General features: G+C 32.6%; 1 protein-coding gene and 1 pseudogene across 2 annotated transcripts in view; one reads left to right on the top strand and one right to left on the bottom strand.

Annotated features, from left to right (window-relative positions):
* LOC110947956 (calcium uniporter regulatory subunit MCUb, mitochondrial-like) overlaps positions 1-4346 on the bottom strand; it is a 12067-nt gene extending 7721 nt beyond the window's left edge. The window contains exon 1 of one of the 2 annotated variants that reach the window (XM_051944352.1): positions 4115-4346. In XM_051944352.1, the coding sequence (XP_051800312.1) occupies positions 4115-4177 (63 nt within the window). In that variant the 5' untranslated portion in view covers positions 4178-4346. The remainder of the gene's footprint in view (positions 1-4114) is intronic. The other variant, XM_022189316.2, reaches the window with a different exon arrangement.
* The window catches only part of LOC110947957 (dickkopf-related protein 2-like), a 23337-nt pseudogene extending 1549 nt beyond the window's left edge, over positions 1-21788 (top strand).

Genomic DNA, 21788 nt, shown 5'->3' with positions numbered 1-21788 from the left:
ATTTCTCTATTCTAATGCAGTATTTCTCTATTCTAATGCAGTATTTCTCTATTCTAATACAGTATTTCTCTATTCTAATGCGGTATTTCTCTATTCTAATGCGGTATTTCTCTATTCTAATGCAGTATTTCTCTATTCTAATGCAGTATTTCTCTATTCTAATGCAGTATTTCTCTATTCTAATACGGTATTTCTCTATTCTAATGCGGTATTTCTCTATTCTAATGCAGTATTTCTCTATTCTAATGCAGTATTTCTCTATTCTAATGCAGTATTTCTCTATTCTAATACAGTATTTCTCTATTCTAATGCAGTATTTCTCTATTCTAATACAGTATTTCTCTATTCTAATGCAGTATTTCTCTATTCTAATACAGTATTTCTCTATTCTAATGCAGTATTTCTCTATTCTAATGCAGTATTTCTCTATTCTAATACGGTATTTCTCTATTCTAATGCGGTATTTCTCTATTCTAATACAGTATTTCTCTATTCTAATGCGGTATTTCTCTATTCTAATGCAGTATTTCTCTATTCCAATGCAGTATTTCTCTATTCTAATGCGGTATTTCTCTATTCTAATGCAGTATTTCTCTATTCTAATGCAGTATTTTTCTATTCTAATGCGGTATTTCTCTATTCTAATGCAGTATTTCTCTATTCTAATGCAGTATTTCTCTATTCTAATGCGGTATTTCTCTATTCTAATGCAGTATTTCTCTATTCTAATGCGGTATTTCTCTATTCTAATGCAGTATTTCTCTATTCTAATGCGGTATTTCTCTATTCTAATGCAGTATTTCTCTATTCTAATGCAGTATTTCTCTATTCTAATGCGGTATTTCTCTATTCTAATGCAGTATTTTTCTATTCTAATGCAGTATTTCTCTATTCTAATGCAGTATTTCTCTATTCTAATGCGGTATTTCTCTATTCTAATGCAGTATTTCTCTATTCTAATGCAGTATTTCTCTATTCTAATGCAGTATTTCTCTATTCTAATGCGGTATTTCTCTATTCTAATGCAGTATTTCTCTATTCTAATGCAGTATTTTTCTATTCTAATGCAGTATTTCTCTATTCTAATGCGGTATTTCTCTATTCTAATGCAGTATTTCTCTATTCTAATGCGGTATTTCTCTATTCTAATGCAGTATTTCTCTATTCTAATGCAGTATTTCTCTATTCTAATGCGGTATTTCTCTATTCTAATGCGGTATTTCTCTATTCTAATGCGGTATTTCTCTATTCTAATGCAGTATTTCTCTATTCTAATACAGTATTTCTCTATTCTAATGCAGTATTTTTCTATTCTAATGCAGTATTTCTCTATTCTAATGCAGTATTTCTCTATTCTAATGCGGTATTTCTCTATTCTAATGCGGTATTTCTCTATTCTAATGCAGTATTTCTCTATTCTAATGCAGTATTTCTCTATTCTAATACAGTATTTTTCTATTCTAATGCAGTATTTCTCTATTCTAATGCGGTATTTCTCTATTCTAATGCGGTATTTCTCTATTCTAATGCGGTATTTCTCTATTCTAATGCGGTATTTCTCTATTCTAATGCAGTATTTCTCTATTCTAATGCAGTATTTCTCTATTCTAATGCAGTATTTCTCTATTCTAATGCAGTATTTCTCTATTCTAATGCAGTATTTCTCTATTCTAATGCGGTATTTCTCTATTCTAATGCGGTATTTCTCTATTCTAATGCGGTATTTCTCTATTCTAATACAGTATTTTTCTATTCTAATGCAGTATTTCTCTATTCTAATACAGTATTTCTCTATTCTAATACAGTATTTCTCTATTCTAATACAGTATTTCTCTATTCTAATACAGTATTTCTCTATTCTAATGCAGTATTTCTCTATTCTAATGCGGTATTTCTCTATTCTAATGCGGTATTTCTCTATTCTAATGCGGTATTTCTCTATTCTAATGCAGTATTTCTCTATTCTAATGCAGTATTTTTCTATTCTAATGCAGTATTTCTCTATTCTAATGCAGTATTTCTCTATTCTAATGCGGTATTTCTCTATTCTAATGCGGTATTTTTCTATTCTAATGCAGTATTTTTCTATTCTAATGCAGTATTTCTCTATTCTAATGCAGTATTTCTCTATTCTAATGCGGTATTTCTCTATTCTAATGCAGTATTTCTCTATTCTAATGCAGTATTTCTCTATTCTAATGCGGTATTTCTCTATTCTAATGCGGTATTTCTCTATTCTAATACAGTATTTTCTATTCTAATGCAGTATTTCTCTATTCTAATACAGTATTTCTCTATTCTAATACAGTATTTCTCTATTCTAATACAGTATTTCTCTATTCTAATACAGTATTTCTCTATTCTAATGCAGTATTTCTCTATTCTAATGCGGTATTTCTCTATTCTAATGCGGTATTTCTCTATTCTAATGCGGTATTTCTCTATTCTAATGCAGTATTTCTCTATTCTAATGCAGTATTTTTCTATTCTAATGCAGTATTTCTCTATTCTAATGCAGTATTTCTCTATTCTAATGCGGTATTTCTCTATTCTAATGCGGTATTTTTCTATTCTAATGCAGTATTTTTCTATTCTAATGCAGTATTTCTCTATTCTAATGCAGTATTTCTCTATTCTAATGCGGTATTTCTCTATTCTAATGCAGTATTTCTCTATTCTAATGCAGTATTTCTCTATTCTAATGCAGTATTTTCTATTCTAATGCAGTATTTCTCTATTCTAATGCAGTATTTCTCTATTCTAATGCGGTATTTCTCTATTCTAATGCAGTATTTCTCTATTCTAATGCAGTATTTCTCTATTCTAATGCAGTATTTCTCTATTCTAATGCAGTATTTCTCTATTCTAATGCGGTATTTCTCTATTCTAATGCAGTATTTCTCTATTCTAATGCAGTATTTCTCTATTCTAATGCAGTATTTCTCTATTCTAATGCAGTATTTCTCTATTCTAATGCAGTATTTCTCTATTCTAATGCGGTATTTCTCTATTCTAATGCAGTATTTCTCTATTCTAATGCAGTATTTCTCTATTCTAATGCAGTATTTCTCTATTCTAATGCAGTATTTCTCTATTCTAATGCAGTATTTCTCTATTCTAATGCAGTATTTCTCTATTCTAATGCAGTATTTCTCTATTCTAATGCAGTATTTTTCTATTCTAATGCAGTATTTCTCTATTCTAATGCAGTATTTCTCTATTCTAATGCGGTATTTCTCTATTCTAATGCAGTATTTCTCTATTCTAATGCAGTATTTCTCTATTCTAATACAGTATTTCTCTATTCTAATGCAGTATTTCTCTATTCTAATGCGGTATTTCTCTATTCTAATACAGTATTTCTCTATTCTAATGCAGTATTTCTCTATTCTAATACAGTATTTCTCTATTCTAATACAGTATTTCTCTATTCTAATGCGGTATTTCTCTATTCTAATGCGGTATTTCTCTATTCTAATGCAGTATTTCTCTATTCTAATGCGGTATTTCTCTATTCTAATGCGGTATTTCTCTATTCTAATACAGTATTTCTCTATTCTAATGCAGTATTTCTCTATTCTAATACAGTATTTCTCTATTCTAATACAGTATTTCTCTATTCTAATGCAGTATTTCTCTATTCTAATGCAGTATTTTTCTATTCTAATGCAGTATTTTTCTATTCTAATGCAGTATTTTTCTATTCTAATGCAGTATTTCTCTACAGTACTGCAGTATTACTTTTCTTGGCGCCGTCACTCCAGATTCACGCCCTGTTTTTTTCTTTCAACAGTGATGCAGGAACAGTAGTAATACTATCAGCAGTACTATCAGTTCTATCAACAGTATCAGTGCTATCAATAGTAGTACTACCAGTCGTATTATCGTTAGTACTAGACACAGATAAACAGGTTTTCAGAAACACTCTGTGGCTAAAATCCTCCAGATTTAAAGAGTTTTTTTAGTGTTTTTCCGTCCAAACTTTTCAGCTGCGATTCTGAAAAGTTCCAGAACCAGACAAAGAACAAGAACCAGTAAAGCTTCCAGTAAATCCTTCATTTAAACGTTAAATAAAACCAGTAAACTGTAAAACGTGTTTAAAGCTGACACTGACCGAGTGGAAGAAGTTCCTGTTGTTAAACCTGAACCTGCAGAGAAACGATCTGGAGACAAACATGACGAGAACCAAGAGAACACGAGGAGGAAAAAAGAACAGAGAAGAAGAAGAGGAATGTTCATAGACGAGTAAAAACAGGTTGAGAGGAGGAGGAGCTGGAGGTTAACTGTTAGAGCGCTGACAGCAAGTTTATCACCTCACTTATTCTTTTACTTATTCACTAATTCTTTCATTCATTCTTTAGTTATTCATTCATTCATTTTATTATTTATTTATTTATTTATTATGTATTTATGTATTAATTATTTATTTGTTTATTGTCTACTTATTTATTTATTCTTTTATTTATTTATTTTCTTATCTATTTGTTTATTTATTCTTTTATTTATTTTTTCACTTATTCCTTTTTTATTTATGTATTATTTATTTATTTATTATCTATTTATTCTTTTATTTGTTTGTTTATTCTTTTATTAATTTGTTTGTTTATTTGCTCACTTATTTGTTCTTTTGTTCTTTTATTTATTCTTTTACTTTGTCATTTATTCACTTATTTATTTATTTTTTATTTAATACGCATTATTTATGGACTCACTTATTTTGTTTTTTAATTGTCTATGTTCTTTTATTTATTTATTTAATTTATTCAGTCATTCACTTGTTTCTTTATTTTTTATTTATCTATACACATTTATTTATTGTTTTATTTGTTTAGTTATTCAGCTATTTATTTATTTACTTATTTATGCACTCCTTTATTTTTTGTTTATTTTTTATTTTGTTTATCAATTCCTTTATTCTTTTTATTCATGCACTCAATTTTTCTTTATTTATTTCTTTACTTATTTATTCTTTCACTCACTTATTCAGTTATTTATTCATTCTTTTATTTCTTTATGCGTTCATTAATTCGTCCTTCTGCTCAGATTCTTTCAGTCAGAGGAAATCATTTTAAACTCTGATTTTTGTCTGTTTTTGTTTCTGATGTAATTTTTTTTTTAAATGACACAAGCAGATTTTCATGGAGTTTTTAAAACTTTCTGTTCTTTGTGTGAATACAAATCATGAAATTATGTCAGAATAAAAACAAACAGAATTTATATTAAACATGGAACCTGCAGATAATTTAATCATAATATATTTATAATATATTTATTTATTTTGGTTCTTTTTTACTAAAAATTGACATAGCTATTGTAGCCATTTCACTAATAGCAGTCACAACATGTTATATATCACATACATGCCTGGAGTCTCCAGTTTACAAATATATTTATATCATTCTTGTGTTTTCATTACAATAGAAATGACATGAAACAATGACAGCATGCATCAGATTCAACTTTTTCAAAGAGACCTTCAATATTAGCAACTCAAACTTTATTATATATATTTATGTCAACTTTATTATTGTTATATAGTTTATTCCTGATAGAATGTATTCTATATTGCATATTTGCACTATAATATTATGCATTGCAATGTTTGGTTGCTTTCAAGTATTGACTGACCGCGTTATGTTTGGATTCATTTTTGATCACTTTTCATTCCATTTGTTGTTATTTTAAGCCTTTATGTTCTGACTGAGTTCAGATGTTTTAAAGCCTTTTCAGTAAAGGATGAGGGTCCATTCACTGATTTTACCCCAGGAGTGGCAGATATACACACGTGGACAAAATTGTTGGTACCCCTCAGTTAAAGAAGGAAAAACCCACAATTCTCACTGAAATCACTTGAAACTCACAAAAGTAACAATAAATAAAAATTTATTGAAAATTAAATAATCAAAAACAGCCATTACTTTTGAATTGTTGATTAACATAATTATTTAAAAAAACAAACTAATGAAACAGGCCTGGACAAAAATGATGGTACCTCTATAAAAGATTGAAAACTATTTGACCAGAGTGACATGATTAACTCAGGTGTGTCATTTAATTGACATCACAGGTGTTTCCAAACTCATAATCAGTCAGTCTGCCTATTTAAAGGGAGACAAGTAGTCACCCTGCTGTTTGGTGAAAAGGTGTGTACCACACTGAACATGGACAACAGAAAGCGAAGGAGAGAATTGTCCCAGGACATCCGAAAAAAAATGATAGACAAACATCTTAAAGGTAAAGGCTATAAGACCATCTCTAAACAGCTTGAAGTTCCTGTGACAACAGTGGCTCATATTATTCAGAAGTTCAAGACCCACGGGACAGTAGCCAACCTCCCTGGACGTGGCCGCAAGAGGAAAATTGATGACAAATTGAAGAGACGGATCGTTGGAATTGTATCCAAAGAGCCCAGAGCAACCTCCAAAGAAATTAAAGGTGAACTCCAAGGCCAAGGTACATCAGTGTCAGATCGCACCATTCGTCGTTGTTTGAGCCAAAGTGGACTTCATGGGAGACGACCAAGGAGGACACCACTGCTGAAAAAAACTCATAAAAAAGCAAGACTGGAATTTGTAAAAATGCATGTTGACAAGCCACAAAGCTTCTGGGAGAATGTCCTTTGGACAGATGAGACCAAACTGGAGCTTTTTGGTAAGGCACATCAACTCTATGTTCATAGACTCAAAAACCAAGCATACGAAGAAAAGAACACTGTCCCTACGGTGAAACATGGAGGAGGCTCAGTAATGTTTTGGGGCTGCTTTGCTGCATCTGGCACAGGGTGTCTTGAAAGTGTGCAAGGTACGATGAAATCTGAAGACTATCAAGGCATTCTGGAGAGAAATGTGCTGCCTAGTGTCAGAAAGCTTGGTCTCAGTCGCAGGTCATGGGTCTTCCAACAGGACAACCATCCAAAACACACAGCCAAAAACACCCAAGAATGGCTGAGAGAAAAGCGTTGGACTATTCTAAAGTGGCCTTCTATGAGCCCAGATCTGAATCCCATTGAACATATGTGGAAGGAGCTGAAACATGCCATTTGGAGAAGACACCCATCAAACCTGAGACAACTGGAGCTGTTTGCTCATGAGGAGTGGGCCAAAATACCTGTTGACAGCTGCAGAACGCTCATTGACAAATACAGAAATCGTTTAATTGCAGTGATTGCCTCAAAAGGTTGTGCAACAAAATATTAAGTTATGGGTACCATCATTTTTGTCCAGCCCTATTTCATTAGTTTGTTTTTTTAAATAATTATGTTAATCAACAATTCAAAAGTGATGGCTGAATTTGATTATTTAATTTTCAATAAATTTTTATTTATTGTTACTTTTGTGCGTTTCAAGTGATTTCAGTGAGAATTGTGGGTTTTTCCTTCTTTAACTTCTTTAACTACCAACAATTTTGTCCACGTGTGTACTATGTATAGAGCAGCGTAAATAATCTTTGTTTGAGCAAGAACATTTTTGATCTCATCAATTTTTTAGAAAGTTACATTTCAACTTTAAATTTAAATTTCTGTTTTAAATCCAAATGTGAGATTATTGTTCATTCGATAAGTACTAACAACACTTAATGTGATATTTTCACATGTAGCAATAATATACTAATGTGTTATCGCTGGATCTGGGTTGATTTTTATGTAAATGTTCTTAAAGAAAATATCAGAAGTTTTGCTGATATATATAATCACTTTAAATATTTTTAGGATTTTTTTGGAAGATTTTTAATCATTTTTTTGGAAATATTTACAAAAATTTTCTTGCCAAGTTTGGGGGATTTTTTTAAAAAAATGAAACTTTTAAGGGAAACTTTTAAGGAATTCTTGGAAGTTTCTTCCTGAAGATGTTGCAAATTTTCAGAAACTGGGGAAGTTTTTTACAGACAAAGAAACAATATTTGTTGGTGTCCGTAAATGACGACAACAGGAGGGTTAAACAAGCACCTACATCGGCACACATACTCTTTGGGGATTGATATTTTGATAAAACCCATTATCACCTGAAAACTCATCATCTCGTGGAAATCATCTAGTGGACATGCAGCTAAATTTCTTTAATTTTATTAAATTCACAAACTGAAATTAATCCTCATTAAAAAAAAATATTAATTTACATGTTTACTGTAAAAACTAAAAAAACAAGCTATCAATAAATAATGTCAGTGCGTTTAAAATCATTTAAAAAATCAGTAATTTTATTTAAATCATAATTTGTTTGTTTGTATGTTTTATCATAAAGTTAAACAGTTTTACTCTCTCTACATTTATTTAGTTTAATAATATTATTTTAAAAAAGAAAAGAAAGTATATTAAGGATTGAAAACTTGTACATATTTGTGGATTTAATTTTTGCAAATTCAAGCTTTTTTGTCATTTTAGATTTTAAAAAATTCAGAAAACATCTGTAAAATATATCATTTTTTTAAATTGCAATTTAAAAAACAAACAAAAAATATTTTTTACAGTGTGTTCAAGTATAAAATTCTGAAACTATGAACTCAAAATAACTGGAATAACTTAAAGTTTGTCAGGAAATGACTCATTTAAAACCAGCTTTCTAAACACAAACGTTGAAATAACATCAACAGTTCCCAGCTGCTTCATTAATACAGAAAACACTAGAATAAACAATACAGGTAAAGAATGTGAACAGTTTTTGTCAGATAAATGAATAGAGCGACCAGCAGGCAACAGTTTCAGACCCTCATTAACTCACCGTTATTAATTCTCATTTATGAATTATTTTATTTGCTTTAGAACTAGAAAACACAAAATACTCAAAGACAAAAAAACAATGAGAAAAAGACAAAATGACTGAAAAGATTGACATGAAATAAACAGAAAAACTCAAAACATGAACAAAAAGACACAAAATGAGGAAACTCAAAGACTGAAAGGAAAGAAAAGAACTGAAACTGAAAAACCACAACAGAAAGACACAAAATGAGCCAAAAGGACACAAAAGTTTTCTGTCTTTGGTTCATTTTTGTGCTTTTTTTTAATCATTTTTGCATCTTTGTGTCATTTTAGTTTCTTTATTCTCATTTTTGCGTCTTTTAGTGTCATTTTTGTAATATTTTGTGTCTCTTTGCGTCATTTTATGTCATTTTGCTTCTTTTGGTCATTTTTATATTTTTTAGCGTTACATTTGCTTATTTTTGTCAGTTTGTTTCTTTCATTGTCCTTCTTGCATCTGTTTGTGTCATTTTTGCTTCTTTAACGTGATTTTAGCATTGTTTAGCGCCGTGTTAGCTTCTTTTTGCTTTCTTGGCATCTTTTAATGCCATTTTTGTACCTTTTCATGTTATTTTTGTCTCTTCAAGTGTCTCCTGACAGACAACATCTCTGAGTTTTCTCTCTCCTCCTTCCTGTTGTTGTGTTTCCGTCGAGCTGTAGGACGTTGAACTGCAGAGTAGAACAGCGATGAAAGGTGAAGCAGGAGGAAGAAGCGGCAGAATCACACTGAAACCATTGGTCGTGGTCGGAAACGCAGTGAGAGACGCTGATCTTCAGACTGGATGTTTCCAGCAGACAGCAGCTTCACCGTAAAAACCCGACCGGGTTCACTGTTAAAACACGGTAAAGCAGCAGGAAAATACACGTTTAGACGAAAAGACATACGTTCATGTTGAACACAGCAGTGAAGAAAGAGAGTGTGAGCTCAGAAACCTCCAGAGGTTAAAGTGAAACCTCCAGCAGACAGCAGCTTCAGCCGAGTCCTGTCTGACGCACCTGACAAACAAAAAGAGACACAAAGTATACAAAAAGAGACACCAGATAAACAAAAAGAGACACAAAATGTACAAAAAGAGACACCAGATAAACAAAAAGACAGAAAATAAACAAAAGAGACACCAGATAAACAAAAGAGACACAAAATGTACAAAAGAGACACCAGATAAACAAAAAGAGACACAAAATGTAAAAAAAGAGACAGAAATAAAAAAGAGACACCAGATAAACAAAAAGAGACAGAAAGTAAACAAAAGAGACAGAAAATGTAAAAAAAGAGAGAAATAAACAAAAAGAGACAGAAAATAAACAAAAAGAGACAGAAAGTAAACAAAAAGAGACAGAAATAAACAAAATGAGACAGAAAATAAACTAAAAGAGACACAAAATAAACTAAGAGACAGAATAAACCAGATAAACAAAAAGACACAAAAATTTTCTTAAAAATGCAAAACGACCAATATGTGACTCAAAATAAACAAAAAAAACAAACAAAATTAACCAAAAAAGCAGCAAAATGACCACAAAAATACACAAAATGGGAAAAAAGTGACCAAAACAGACACAAAATGAACAAGTAGTGACACAAAAGACACAATGACAAAAAATGCTTAAAACACACAAAAAGCAACACAAAATGGATAAAAATAAAACTGAAAGTGATCAAAAAGTGAAATAAAATAACGAGAAAGTGACATAAAATTAACAAGAAAGACTCAAAATGACCAAAAAAAGAACATAAAAGACTTAAAATGAACAAAAAAGATACACAATGAATAAAAAGACAAAAAAATTAACCAAAAAAATGCCTCAAAATAAACAAAGCCTCAAAATGAGCAAAAAAAGAGACATAAAATGAACAAAAAGTCTCAAAATGAGCAAAAAAACAAAAGACGACCAAAACTCTACTCAAAAAAGTCTCAAAATGAGCAAAAAGAGGCAAAAATCTACCAAAAATAAGCACAAGATAAACAAAAGAGGCACAGAATGAACAAAACTGTGACAAAATAAAAACAAAACAAGCAGAAAGAGACAAAAAAATCCCCTAAAAACACCAGAATGAAGCTGGTGTCTGAGCTTCTGTCTGATTCTCAGTTTTGTTTTGGTGGTTTGAAAAGAGTTTAACGGTGATAAAGTGGATGCTAAACTCTGGAAAAGAAGAGAAGAGACATGAGGTGACAACAAACCGACTCCGCCAGATGTTTCCTGATGACTCTCACTGCGGTTCAACAACAGGAAATTATAACAGGAAGTGTGAAAACCACTTCCTGTGTGAACAGCTTGAAGCGTCCTGCAGAGTTTACCTGGCTGTAGATCAGACCGAACACAACTAAAGTTTGGTACAAAAGTCTTCACACAGCAAGCAAGAACTGATGAAAAACTGACAAAAAAATGACACAAAAATCATTAAAAGCAGACTTAAAATGACCAGAAACAGATAAAAATGAACAAAAACATCCAAGAAAAGACACAAAACAACCACAAGGAGACACAAATGAGCACAGAAGACCAAAACAATTAAAAAGACCAGAAAACGACACAACATTAAGAAAAAATCACTCAGAATTAACAACAAAATCAATTTAAAAAGTCACAAAATGAACAAAAAGTAACTCAAAATGAAGAAAAATGACACAAAATGAAGACAAAAGGTACACAAAAACATAAAATGAACAATAAGCGACTCAAAATGACCCAAAATGACTGGAAGAATCAGCAATAAAACACAGAAAATGAGGAAAAAGTGACATAAAATGAACAAAATGACTCAAAATGACCCCAAAATGACTGGAAAGTGCCACAAAATTAAACAAGAAGACACAAAATCAGCAACAAAACACAGAAAATGAGGAAAAAGTAACAAAGGGAACAAAAAATGACTCTAAATTTAAAAATGGCCACAAAATGACCAAAAAGTGATAGAAAATGAACAAAATAACTCAAAATTAACAAAAAAGACAGAATATAAGCCAAAAATTGACTTAAACTGAACAAAAACAGACGAAAATGACCAAAAAAGACTAAAAATGGAAAGAGACAGAAAATGAACAAAGACACTAAATGAGGAAAAAAGACAAAAACCAACAAAATGAACAAAAAGAGACACGACATGCTGACAGACTGCTGAATGTTTTCCTGTTTCATCAAAGTCAGACTGAAAACTAATAAAGCATCAGATAAACTGCTGTGGAACAGACTTCATGTCATTTAGAGCTAAACACTGCTCTGGTTTCACTTTCAGTCTGTTTCTGAACGTCTGTTTCTCTGTGTGACGGTTAGTTTCAGTCCTCAGTCTGCTCTGGTCTACTTCCTGTTTGTCTCCTCATGTGACAGGAAGTGACTAACGTTTCCACTCTTCATTTCTGTTAGCGTGGTTGGCTAGCTCCGTGTTAGCAGCTGTTAGAACTCTTATTCATTACTGCTGCTGGTTTTAATCTTAACCATTAATCAGACATTTTTATTTTAATTATTATTTTATTAACAGTTTATACTTTTGTGCATTTTAATACTTATTTTAACATCTATTTAACCATTTGTACAATCATTTGTCTGTTTCATTTCAGCAAAATTACTAAATATGAGGAGCAGCCAGTCTTCATATTTAAAAATACATATAAATCAAACGGTTTTATTGTTATTTTTGTGTCAGTAGAGGATTCCAGCTGCAGTTCCAGATGTGATCCTCAGGGTGGCGCTGTTGTTCTTCATCCTCCTGAACAGAAACCAGCAGTGAACTCTGAATGTAATCCCTAAATACCGTCATAAAGACACCATTTAATCAGGTTAAATACTAACAATAGGGCTGCATGTTTCTAATAAACTACAGAATGAACTTCAGCTGAATTTAGTTTAATTATTTAAAGATGAAGAAAACTAAAGAGAACAAGTTTACTCTGAATCCTTTCTGGTGGAGTAAATAAAGAGGATTTAAAGGAGGATAAAGGTGTTTTCATGGCTTTAGACAACATTTTACTGTGAAACCTGAAGGATTTAAAGATTTAACCTACATTTAACCAAAACCACACAGTGCAGTACAAGTACAGACGAGTTCCAGTAGTGGAGGACAGGAAGTACTCTGAGCTGTTTAAAGAAAAGAAAGATCGAGAAAGAGACAGAGGGTTGGTTTCAGGTCTAACTGCTGTGATCCTCAGAGTCAAATAGACGCCATGGAACCAGAAAGAAAAGACAGAAATGAAAGAAGAAACCGCATAAAACCACCAAAAGAGACAGAAAATGAATGAACATAGATGCAAAATGAAAAAAGTAACAAAAAAAATTAACAAAGAAAGACAAAAAAATTTAAAAAAGAGACAAAAAGAGCACAAAAGGGACATAAATGAATGAAAAGCAACAAAAATGACAAAAAGGAGACACAAATAAACAAAAAGAGACACAACCAACAAAAAGACACAAAATGAACACAAAAGAAAAACATTGCAATAACAGACACAAATGAACAAAAAGAGACTGACAATGAGCAAGAAATTACACAAAATCAGCAAAAGAGACACACAAAGAACAAAGAAAGACACAAAATGAAATAGTGACACAAAGTCAGTCCAATCAGCCACAAGACAACAAAAGTGACAGAAAATGACCAGAAATGAGCAGAAAATGACACCAGCTGAACACAAACACAGACTTCTGCTCTTCATCTGAACCTGCTTCACTTCCTGTGTCTGATGAAATGCATCATGGGAGTTGTAGGAACACAAACTGGAACTGCATTTTGTGTCTCTTCAAAGTCATTTTGTGTCTATTCTTAGTCATTTTGTGTCTAATTTTGTCATTTTGTGTGTTATTTTTGTCATTTTGTGTCCTGTTAAAAGTCATTTTGTGTGTTTAAAATTATTTTGTGTCTATTTTTATTCATTTTCTGTCCTCTTTAGTCATTTTGTTTACTTTTGGTCATTTATTGTCTATTTGGATCATTTTGTGTCTTTTGTTAAACATTTTGTGTCTACTTAAAGTCATTTTGTGTATTTTTTATTCATTTTGTGTCTTTTTTAAATCATTGTGACTCTTTTTTGTCATGTTACATCTCTGTGTCTCCTTAGTTTTGTCGTACGGTTTTCTCATCCTGTCGGAGGTTTTGCTTCATTTTGTCTCTTTTTAGTCATTTTGTGTCTCTTTTTGTACGTTTGCTTGTCTCTTTGTGCTGTTAAAGTGTGTTTTGCTTCATGTTGTGTTTTCTTGCTGCGTTTTAAATCAAACCTTTCATCTCGTCTGTTTTCTTTTCTTCTCTGCTCGTCTTTATTCACATGACCTGGATGTCGAGCTGCTGTGGCTGCAGGTTATTTATGTGTGTGTGTCTGTACAGAGTGTGTGCGTTACTGTGTGTGTTTATCTTATCTTCCATCAGTAAAACTGTTGAAGCTGTAGAAGGTCAGTCGTGGTGAATAAAGGTCATCAGATTCCAGCAGACAGTTTGGTCATCACTAAGCGCTGTTATTTACAGTTTGGCATCATTTTCTTTTGCTTTGTGTCTCTTCTGAATCATTTCATGTCTTTTTTCAGTCAGTATTTGTCTGTTTGTTGCTTTGTGTCTGTTTTCATTCATTTCTTGGTCATTTATATCTTTTCGTGGTGATTTTCTGTCTATTTTTGCCACTTTTTCATCTCTTTGTGGTCTGTTTGTGGTCATTTTGTGTGATTAAAATTGTTATTAACCGTATTTCAGGTCTTGCATTCATGTTTTTCTTAAATTTGCAGCAAATATTTATAAAAGAACAATATTATTACAGTTTTAAGTACAGTAATAAATGTGTGTAAAAATAATTTATGGTTTTTAACAGTATTTTGTTTGTTTATTAATAATTCATAAATCATTTTACAGATTGTCACTGTTTGCTAAATTGCACATACTATCAGAAAAATCTTGATTCAAGCTCTTAGAGTTCAAGAAATAATCAAAATATAAATAAACATCAAATTGGTTGCTTCTATTTATTAGCGATTATTTTATAATTTCCTTTTCTGCCAAATTTAAGAAAACATCCAATAAAATCACAGAAATACAAAGAAGGTGTTTGACTAATTTAGTCCATTTTCATTTTTTCACATTTTCCATTTGTTTATTAAATTACAGATGAAATCATTTAAATGTGCGTTAACTGCTTCAATCATAACTGAGAAATCAACAAAATACAGATTACAGCTGACTTAGATACTGATAGGATCAGAATTAAATGAAATAATATAAAATAAAATATATAATAAAATAAATAGTTGTTTTAAAAATTAAATGAATAATTTAAAATAAAATACATTTAAATTATATTAAACAATAATTGTAAAATTAAACACAATCAAACATTGCAAAGGTAACAAAGATAAATAAAAATTAAATTAAATAATCTAAAATAAATTAAAAATATAATATTGCAAATTTAATTTAATTTAACTTAAATATCCAAAATAAAATAAAGTTAAATTAAATAATTAAAAATATAACAAAGTTAAATTGAATAAATTGAATTATATAAAACTAAATTAAAATTAAATAATTTAAAATTAAATTGAATTAAATTATATAAAGTTAAATGAAATATTAATTAAATAGTGTAATACAAAATTGAATTAAATCAAGTATATAATTTAAAATAAAGTTAAATTAATAACATAAAGTTTAAATAATATAAAATAAATAAATTTTAATTAAAATAAAAGATATGAAATAAACTAAATAAATTAAATTAAAGTTGTGCAGTCTAAGGTCAAACATAATAAAGAACTTATTATTTTACTGACATTATTACCCTTTAATCTGTTTTTCTGGGATTTTAACCAAATATATCTGGATTTAATTCAATTAACTATTTTTACTTTATTGGATTTTATTTGTAATTCATCGACCTGCAGCTAAAACTGATAAAAATCATAAATTCTAACCTGAATAAGTGGATAAACCTCAGGAAGCTTCAGTCTCTCTCAGGTAGACTCCTGGACGTTTCGATGTGAGGGGGGGGGGGGGTGGTATCGACGCTCTGTGGGCGTGCCGCGCGTGTCGTGTCTGCAGCTCATAAGCAGCGGAGAGATTCTGGTTCTTCAGCAGAAACAGCGGATAGAAGAGCGGATTTTAGCGGAGAATCATCAGGAGGTGAGTCTGTTTCTGCTGCTTTTCCTCAGAGCTTCACTGACACCAAACATTTAGTATTATAGGACTGAAAGAACGTCCAGGATGAAGTTTGAAATCCGTGAAATCACATTTATTTCAAATTAAACACGCAGAGAGAAGTTTTTTTTACTCCTAACAACCCAGCAGAATCACTGAAAAATGCTTTAATTTACGAGATAAATGCATTTAAGCAGCTAGAATAAGACTAGAAATCTGTTTTTACGAGTTATAACTGATTCTATTGTGAAATGAAAACTTTCTTTCTGTAGAGAAATGAACATTTAATGACAGAAATAAAGTTTAATTTTACAAAAAATTATAATTGTTGATATTGTCACTATTTTCTTTCCATTTTTAATCATCTTTAGAGCTCATTTTGTCAATTTTTGGTTGTTTTGGCATCTGTTAGTGGTCAGTTAGTGTTTGTTCTGTATTGGTGTGTTTATTTTCAGTCATTTTACTGATTCTTTGGTCAGTTTGGTGTTGATTTTTCGTTGTTTCACATCTTAGTGGTCAGTTTCTGTCTGTTTTCAGTTGTTTTGGCAGTGATTTTGTGTTTGTTCTTCATCATTTTTGGGTTGTTTTGTGTGGATTTTTAGTCTTTAAGACATTTCCACTCTTTGTTTTCCTTTTTTTTTTTTTTTTTTTTTTTTTTTTTTACAGTATTCAAGCATCTCTTCGTGTATTTGCTGCTGTTTTTAAGATTTTTTTTTCCAATTCTCTATTTAAAAATCTTTGTTTTGGTCGTTTGATCTGTAATTATATTTCTGTTTCACACATTTTCCTTGTTTCTTACATTCCTCTTAGAAGTTTATTTAAAAGTTCATGATGTCCACAAAAATCTTTTTTTCCTGATTAATTTACAAATCTTCCATTTGTTTGGTAAATTAACAAAAATCCAATAAAATCACAGAAGTTTTACAGTTTTTGAACCAATCTGTCATTTTTTTCTGCATTTTTCATTTTTTGTTAAATTTGTAATAAATCGTTCTGTAAATAATCTCCACATGAAAACCAGCTAAATCTTCATTGTTTTATTTATTTTCCAGTGTCAGAGCTGTTTGTATCATTGTTTACATGTTTTGTTTGTTTTTTGTTTGTTTATTTCCAGCTATGACCCGTCTCTCGGTCTTGGTCCTGGTCCTGGTCCTGGTTCTGGTCTCGTTGGGCTCTGAGGCTCGGGTTCGGCTGAGCTCCATCAGGACGGTGGTGATCCCAGAGGATGAGGTTCTCGCGCTGAACAGGAGCAGCTGGGAGCCCACAATGGACCAGATGGTGATTAAATACATAAACAATAATGATAATCAATGACTTCTGACCTGATGGTGATCAGTACAACCTCCAATAATCAATAATTATAACAATCAATAACTTCTGATGGTCGTCACTTATTACGGGAGGAAATAAACGAAATAAAATCTCATAAAACTAAAATTAATGAAATTCGGCAGCAAAACACAAATAAATTAGAGAGTAACCGGACTGAGTTATTCTCAGACCGACACAAAATGTCTGAAAACTTTAACACAACTGTAAATATGTGTAAAACTTTATTGTCACTCTGCTCTTATTCCGCCTCCCTGCAGCTCTTCCAGTGTAAGAGCGACCTGGAGTGCAGCGAGGGAAACTTCTGCCACGCCTCCACCAGAGGCCCGCCCACTCCCGCTGCCAGGCCTGCCGCAGGAGAAGAAGCGTTGCCATAGGGACACATGTGTTGCCCCGGCAACAGCTGCAGCACAGTAAGTGGGACGTGACTTTATGTGGAAAAAAATAAAAGCAATTTGTTTAGTGATTTGTGTAAAAATGTATCGCATTTTTTGTTCTTGTCACATTTACATTTTCCAAATTAAATATCCTGACTGAGATGTCCAGTTATTATTAGTCAGAATACATTTAACTTGATTTTAAAAGTAGCTTTTTTAGCTCCCCGTCTCCTTTTTCTGAGAGTCACAGCTCCGGGAAGCACAACAACATGAAGACGGAGAGAGAATTACTTTTAGTGCAGAATAAAAGCTGTTTTCTTTCTTCTTTTTTTTTTTAAAGTATTTATTTTAAAAATTGGTAAACACCTGGAATCAACAGGTCAGATATTTTTTTAGGTGCTGCAACGCTGGGAAAAACATATCAGCTTCATGTCCTACAGATGTTTTATTATTTGTTCATTCTATCTCCATACATTCATCCAAATAGCTCTGTGGAAACACTTCCTGCAGTTCAGTCGAAAACTTCATGAATTTTTGTTCCACGACTGTCTGTCACAAGTAGGTCAATCATGGCTCCATAGCTGCACAAGAGATCGCAGAATTTTTTGTTTTTTAGTGAATCTGTTTGATGCATTTGACATATTTCTGGTGAGTTTTTGAATGAGACATGTTTTGATGAAATGTGTTGATTTTAAGCTCAGACTTTAGTCTTTTTCTAAATGAGTAGTTCAAGGACCGTCGGAAATCTTCAACAATCCTTCCACTTTACAGTTTGTAGTTCATAAATTAAGTAATTTTGGTGCTTTAAAAAAGTAAACATGTGTTTCAAACCCGCCTGTTTAAAGTTTGATGAAAACAAACAGAATAAATCCTGAAAGTCAGACTGAAAGTGTTTTCTTCTTATTTTCTGTGTTTCTGCTGCAGATATCTGCGTTCCCATCATCGAACTCGTTCACGTCTCAGAGGTTCCCCGACTCCGATGGAGGTCTGAAGTCCACAAACAAAACGATTGGAGGAAGAGAGGTGGGACCAAGGTGGCGGAGCCTCAGGTAAAGGTGAGTCTGCCTGCATTCATTACAGTGGTTATTACCAGCATTTGCTACAAGCTAGATTGCTAAAAAAAAAAAAAAAAAACAAGCATCAGGGAGTTAGGGTAATATCATAAATATAATAATATAATAAAGGCTAATATATGTAAATATTCAAGAAAACAAGCTGGGTACATACAACTAGCAATGTCAGCTTGTTGCTAGCATAAGTTATTACCCCATTAGCGTTGGTTAATTATCTAGAATTAGATGGTTTAGCTTTAGTGCTGAATGTTACAACAGGTAGGCTAGCTAGCTACCATCTTTCAGCTGAAATTAATTTCAGTGTTAGTCCACCCATTGCTAAAAGCTAGCTGCTTAACAAACACAAATATCAGGGAGTTGTACTGCTAGAAAAGGGTAATATATTTATAGAAAACAACTTGAGAACATATGACTACTAATGTTAGCTGTTGCTAGCCATAAGGTATTACCCCATTGGTGTAGGTTAATTATCTAGAATTATGATGGTTTAACTACTGGCCTGAATGTTACAACTGTTAGGCTAGCTAGCTAGCATAATTTCAGGTGAACTTAAGTCCCACCAGGCTGCTACAAGGTAACTGCGAGCACACAACAATAAAAGATCAAATAGAAGCTGAATGTCGCTATGGCCTAAAATAAGATGTTAGCTTGTGTACCAGCTGCTACAGGGTAGCTGCTAAAACAACAATATCAGAGTTATAATGTTAGAAAGGGTTATAGATGTAAATATTTACAGAAACAAAGATGAGAACATGCCGCTAGCAATGTTCGTTTGTTGCTGGCATAAGGTCTTGCCTCCTTAGCTTGGGTTAATTAAAAAAGACTTATCGAGAATTAAATGCTTAGCTTTAACGCTGAATGCTACAACCAGTAGGCTAGCCAAATAGCATCTTTTCTGCTGGAATAAATTACAGTGTTAGTTGCTACAAGCTAATTGTTAGCACACAACAATAACACATTAAATAGAAGCTGAATATCATTACTGGCAAAACACAGATTTTAGCTTGTGTACCAGCTGCTACAAGCTAGTGGCTAACAACACAAATATCAAGGAGTTATAGTGTTAAAAAGAGTAATATATTTAAATATTTAAAAAAAACACAAGCTGAGAACTTTTGACTGCCAAATCTTAGCTTGTTGCTTGCATAAGGTATTACCCCATTAGCATAGGTTAATTGTCTAGAAATAGATGTTTTAACTACCACGCTGAATGTTCCAACTGGTGGGCTAGTTAGGTAGCATTTAAATAAATTTACCAGCTGAAATTAATTACAGTTTAGTACACTTGTTGCTACAAGCTAACTAAATGAAGAACAACAGCGTCATCTCCAACTTGAAATAGGATGTTAGCTTGTCTACCAGCTGCTACAAGCTAGCTGCTAACAAACAACAACAACAAATCTAAAATATGTTTTTTTCACAATACCAAATACCAGGTAGTTATGGTGCTAGAAATGGTAATACATTTTTAAAATTTTAAGTTAAAAAGCTAAAAACGCACCGCTATCAGTGTTAGCTTGTCACTAACATAGCGTATAAGCTCGATAGTTTTTATAAAATCAAGAGGACTGATCTGGGAGTAGGTGTTTAGGTGTTTAGCGGCTGGTCTTACCTGTTGTTTCTGCTCCAGGTCAGGTAGGAGATCCGTGCATTCGCTCCTCCGACTGCTCCGACTCTTCCTGCTGCGCTCGACACTTCTGGACCCGCATCTGCAAGCCGGTGTTGCGGGAGGGACAGGTTTGTACGCGACACCGCCACAAAGGGACCCACGGCCTGGAGCTGTTCCAGCGCTGCTCCTGCGGGGACGGACTCACCTGCCGGACTCTGCGAGGATCCGACTCCCAGCCGCCATCTTCGTCCTCCTCGTCCTTGCTGATGGCCGCCGCCGCTAAGTCCAAGTTCTCTTCATCTCGTCGGTCCTCCAACCAAACATCCTCATCTTCCTCAGCGAAGACGAGGCTTCACGTCTGCCAGAAAAAAAATAAAAATAGAGGACAAACAAACAAGTGGATCTGACCTGTTCTCACCTGTGGAAGAAGCCCCGCCCCCTCCCCAGTGTCTGCTAATGCTAATTAGCTTCCTGTCAAGTGGAATAGGATCTGAAACTGTTTCTGGTTTCCTCCTCATTGTTTAGATGATGAAACCACTTTGAAATCCGGTTTGGCCTCATTTACATCTGAAGACCTGAATCCCGCCTGAAGTTTCTGCCTCCAGCAGTAGAAATTATGGGATATAGTCAAATAAAGCCACAGTGGACTCATTATATCCTGACCTTCTCTGATGTGCCTGGTACTTTAATGTCGTAAAATGTGGATATTTATTAAGATATTTGTGATTTAATCATAATAAGACCTTAAATTTATTACTAGTTAGTCCACCAGCTGCTACAAGCTACCTGCTAGCACACAACAATAACGCATCAAATAGAAGCTGGAATTTTATTACAGCTTTAAACAGGATAGAAGCTTGTTTTCTGGGATGCTACAAGCTAGCTGCTAACCAACACAGGGAATCAATGGTACTAGAAAAGGTAATACAAATTCAACAAACAGAATACTTTACAAGATAGAATACTTGATAGAAATGTTATTTTTGTTTAATTTCCATAATTGATTGAGCAGTTTTTGACAAAGGTGTCCCACAAAAACTACCATTTTGTTGAATTCTGGAGTTTTAGACTGGTTCTTTGAATATTGGGATGAAGACATTTCTATTTTTTTAAAATATCCACAGTTTAGAATAAAGTCTCAAGCTAATCAGAGATGGGTTAATAGAAGGATCCTGATGATCTGAGATGGAATAACCCAACAGAAAATGTCTGATGTGTATTTTTATTGTTAAAACACAAGAATGGTGGATTAAAATTGTAAAACGTGATAGCAGTTCTTCAAAATCAATCTGAAAAGGAGCTCTGATGAGTGTTAAAGCTCATTTACATTAGGTTCATTAAAACTCCCCAAACTGGACCTTTAATGTGAAAACCTTCCATGGAGGAAACACCCAACTCCTGACTGGTTTATGTTGGTGATGTTCATGTTTATTCAGATGAATGTAGAATGTTTAAAATGTTTATTTTGAAGTTGATCAGATGATGGACATCCTTTAAAACCAAATTAAAAAACTGAAAAGTCGCCTCTCAGGCTGCTTTTATTTTGGTAGGA

This window comes from Acanthochromis polyacanthus, chromosome 24 (genome assembly GCF_021347895.1).
Source record: "Acanthochromis polyacanthus isolate Apoly-LR-REF ecotype Palm Island chromosome 24, KAUST_Apoly_ChrSc, whole genome shotgun sequence".
In the NCBI taxonomy this organism is placed as follows: Eukaryota; Metazoa; Chordata; class Actinopteri; family Pomacentridae; genus Acanthochromis; species Acanthochromis polyacanthus.
This window is presented reverse-complemented; position numbering and strand designations above follow the sequence as displayed.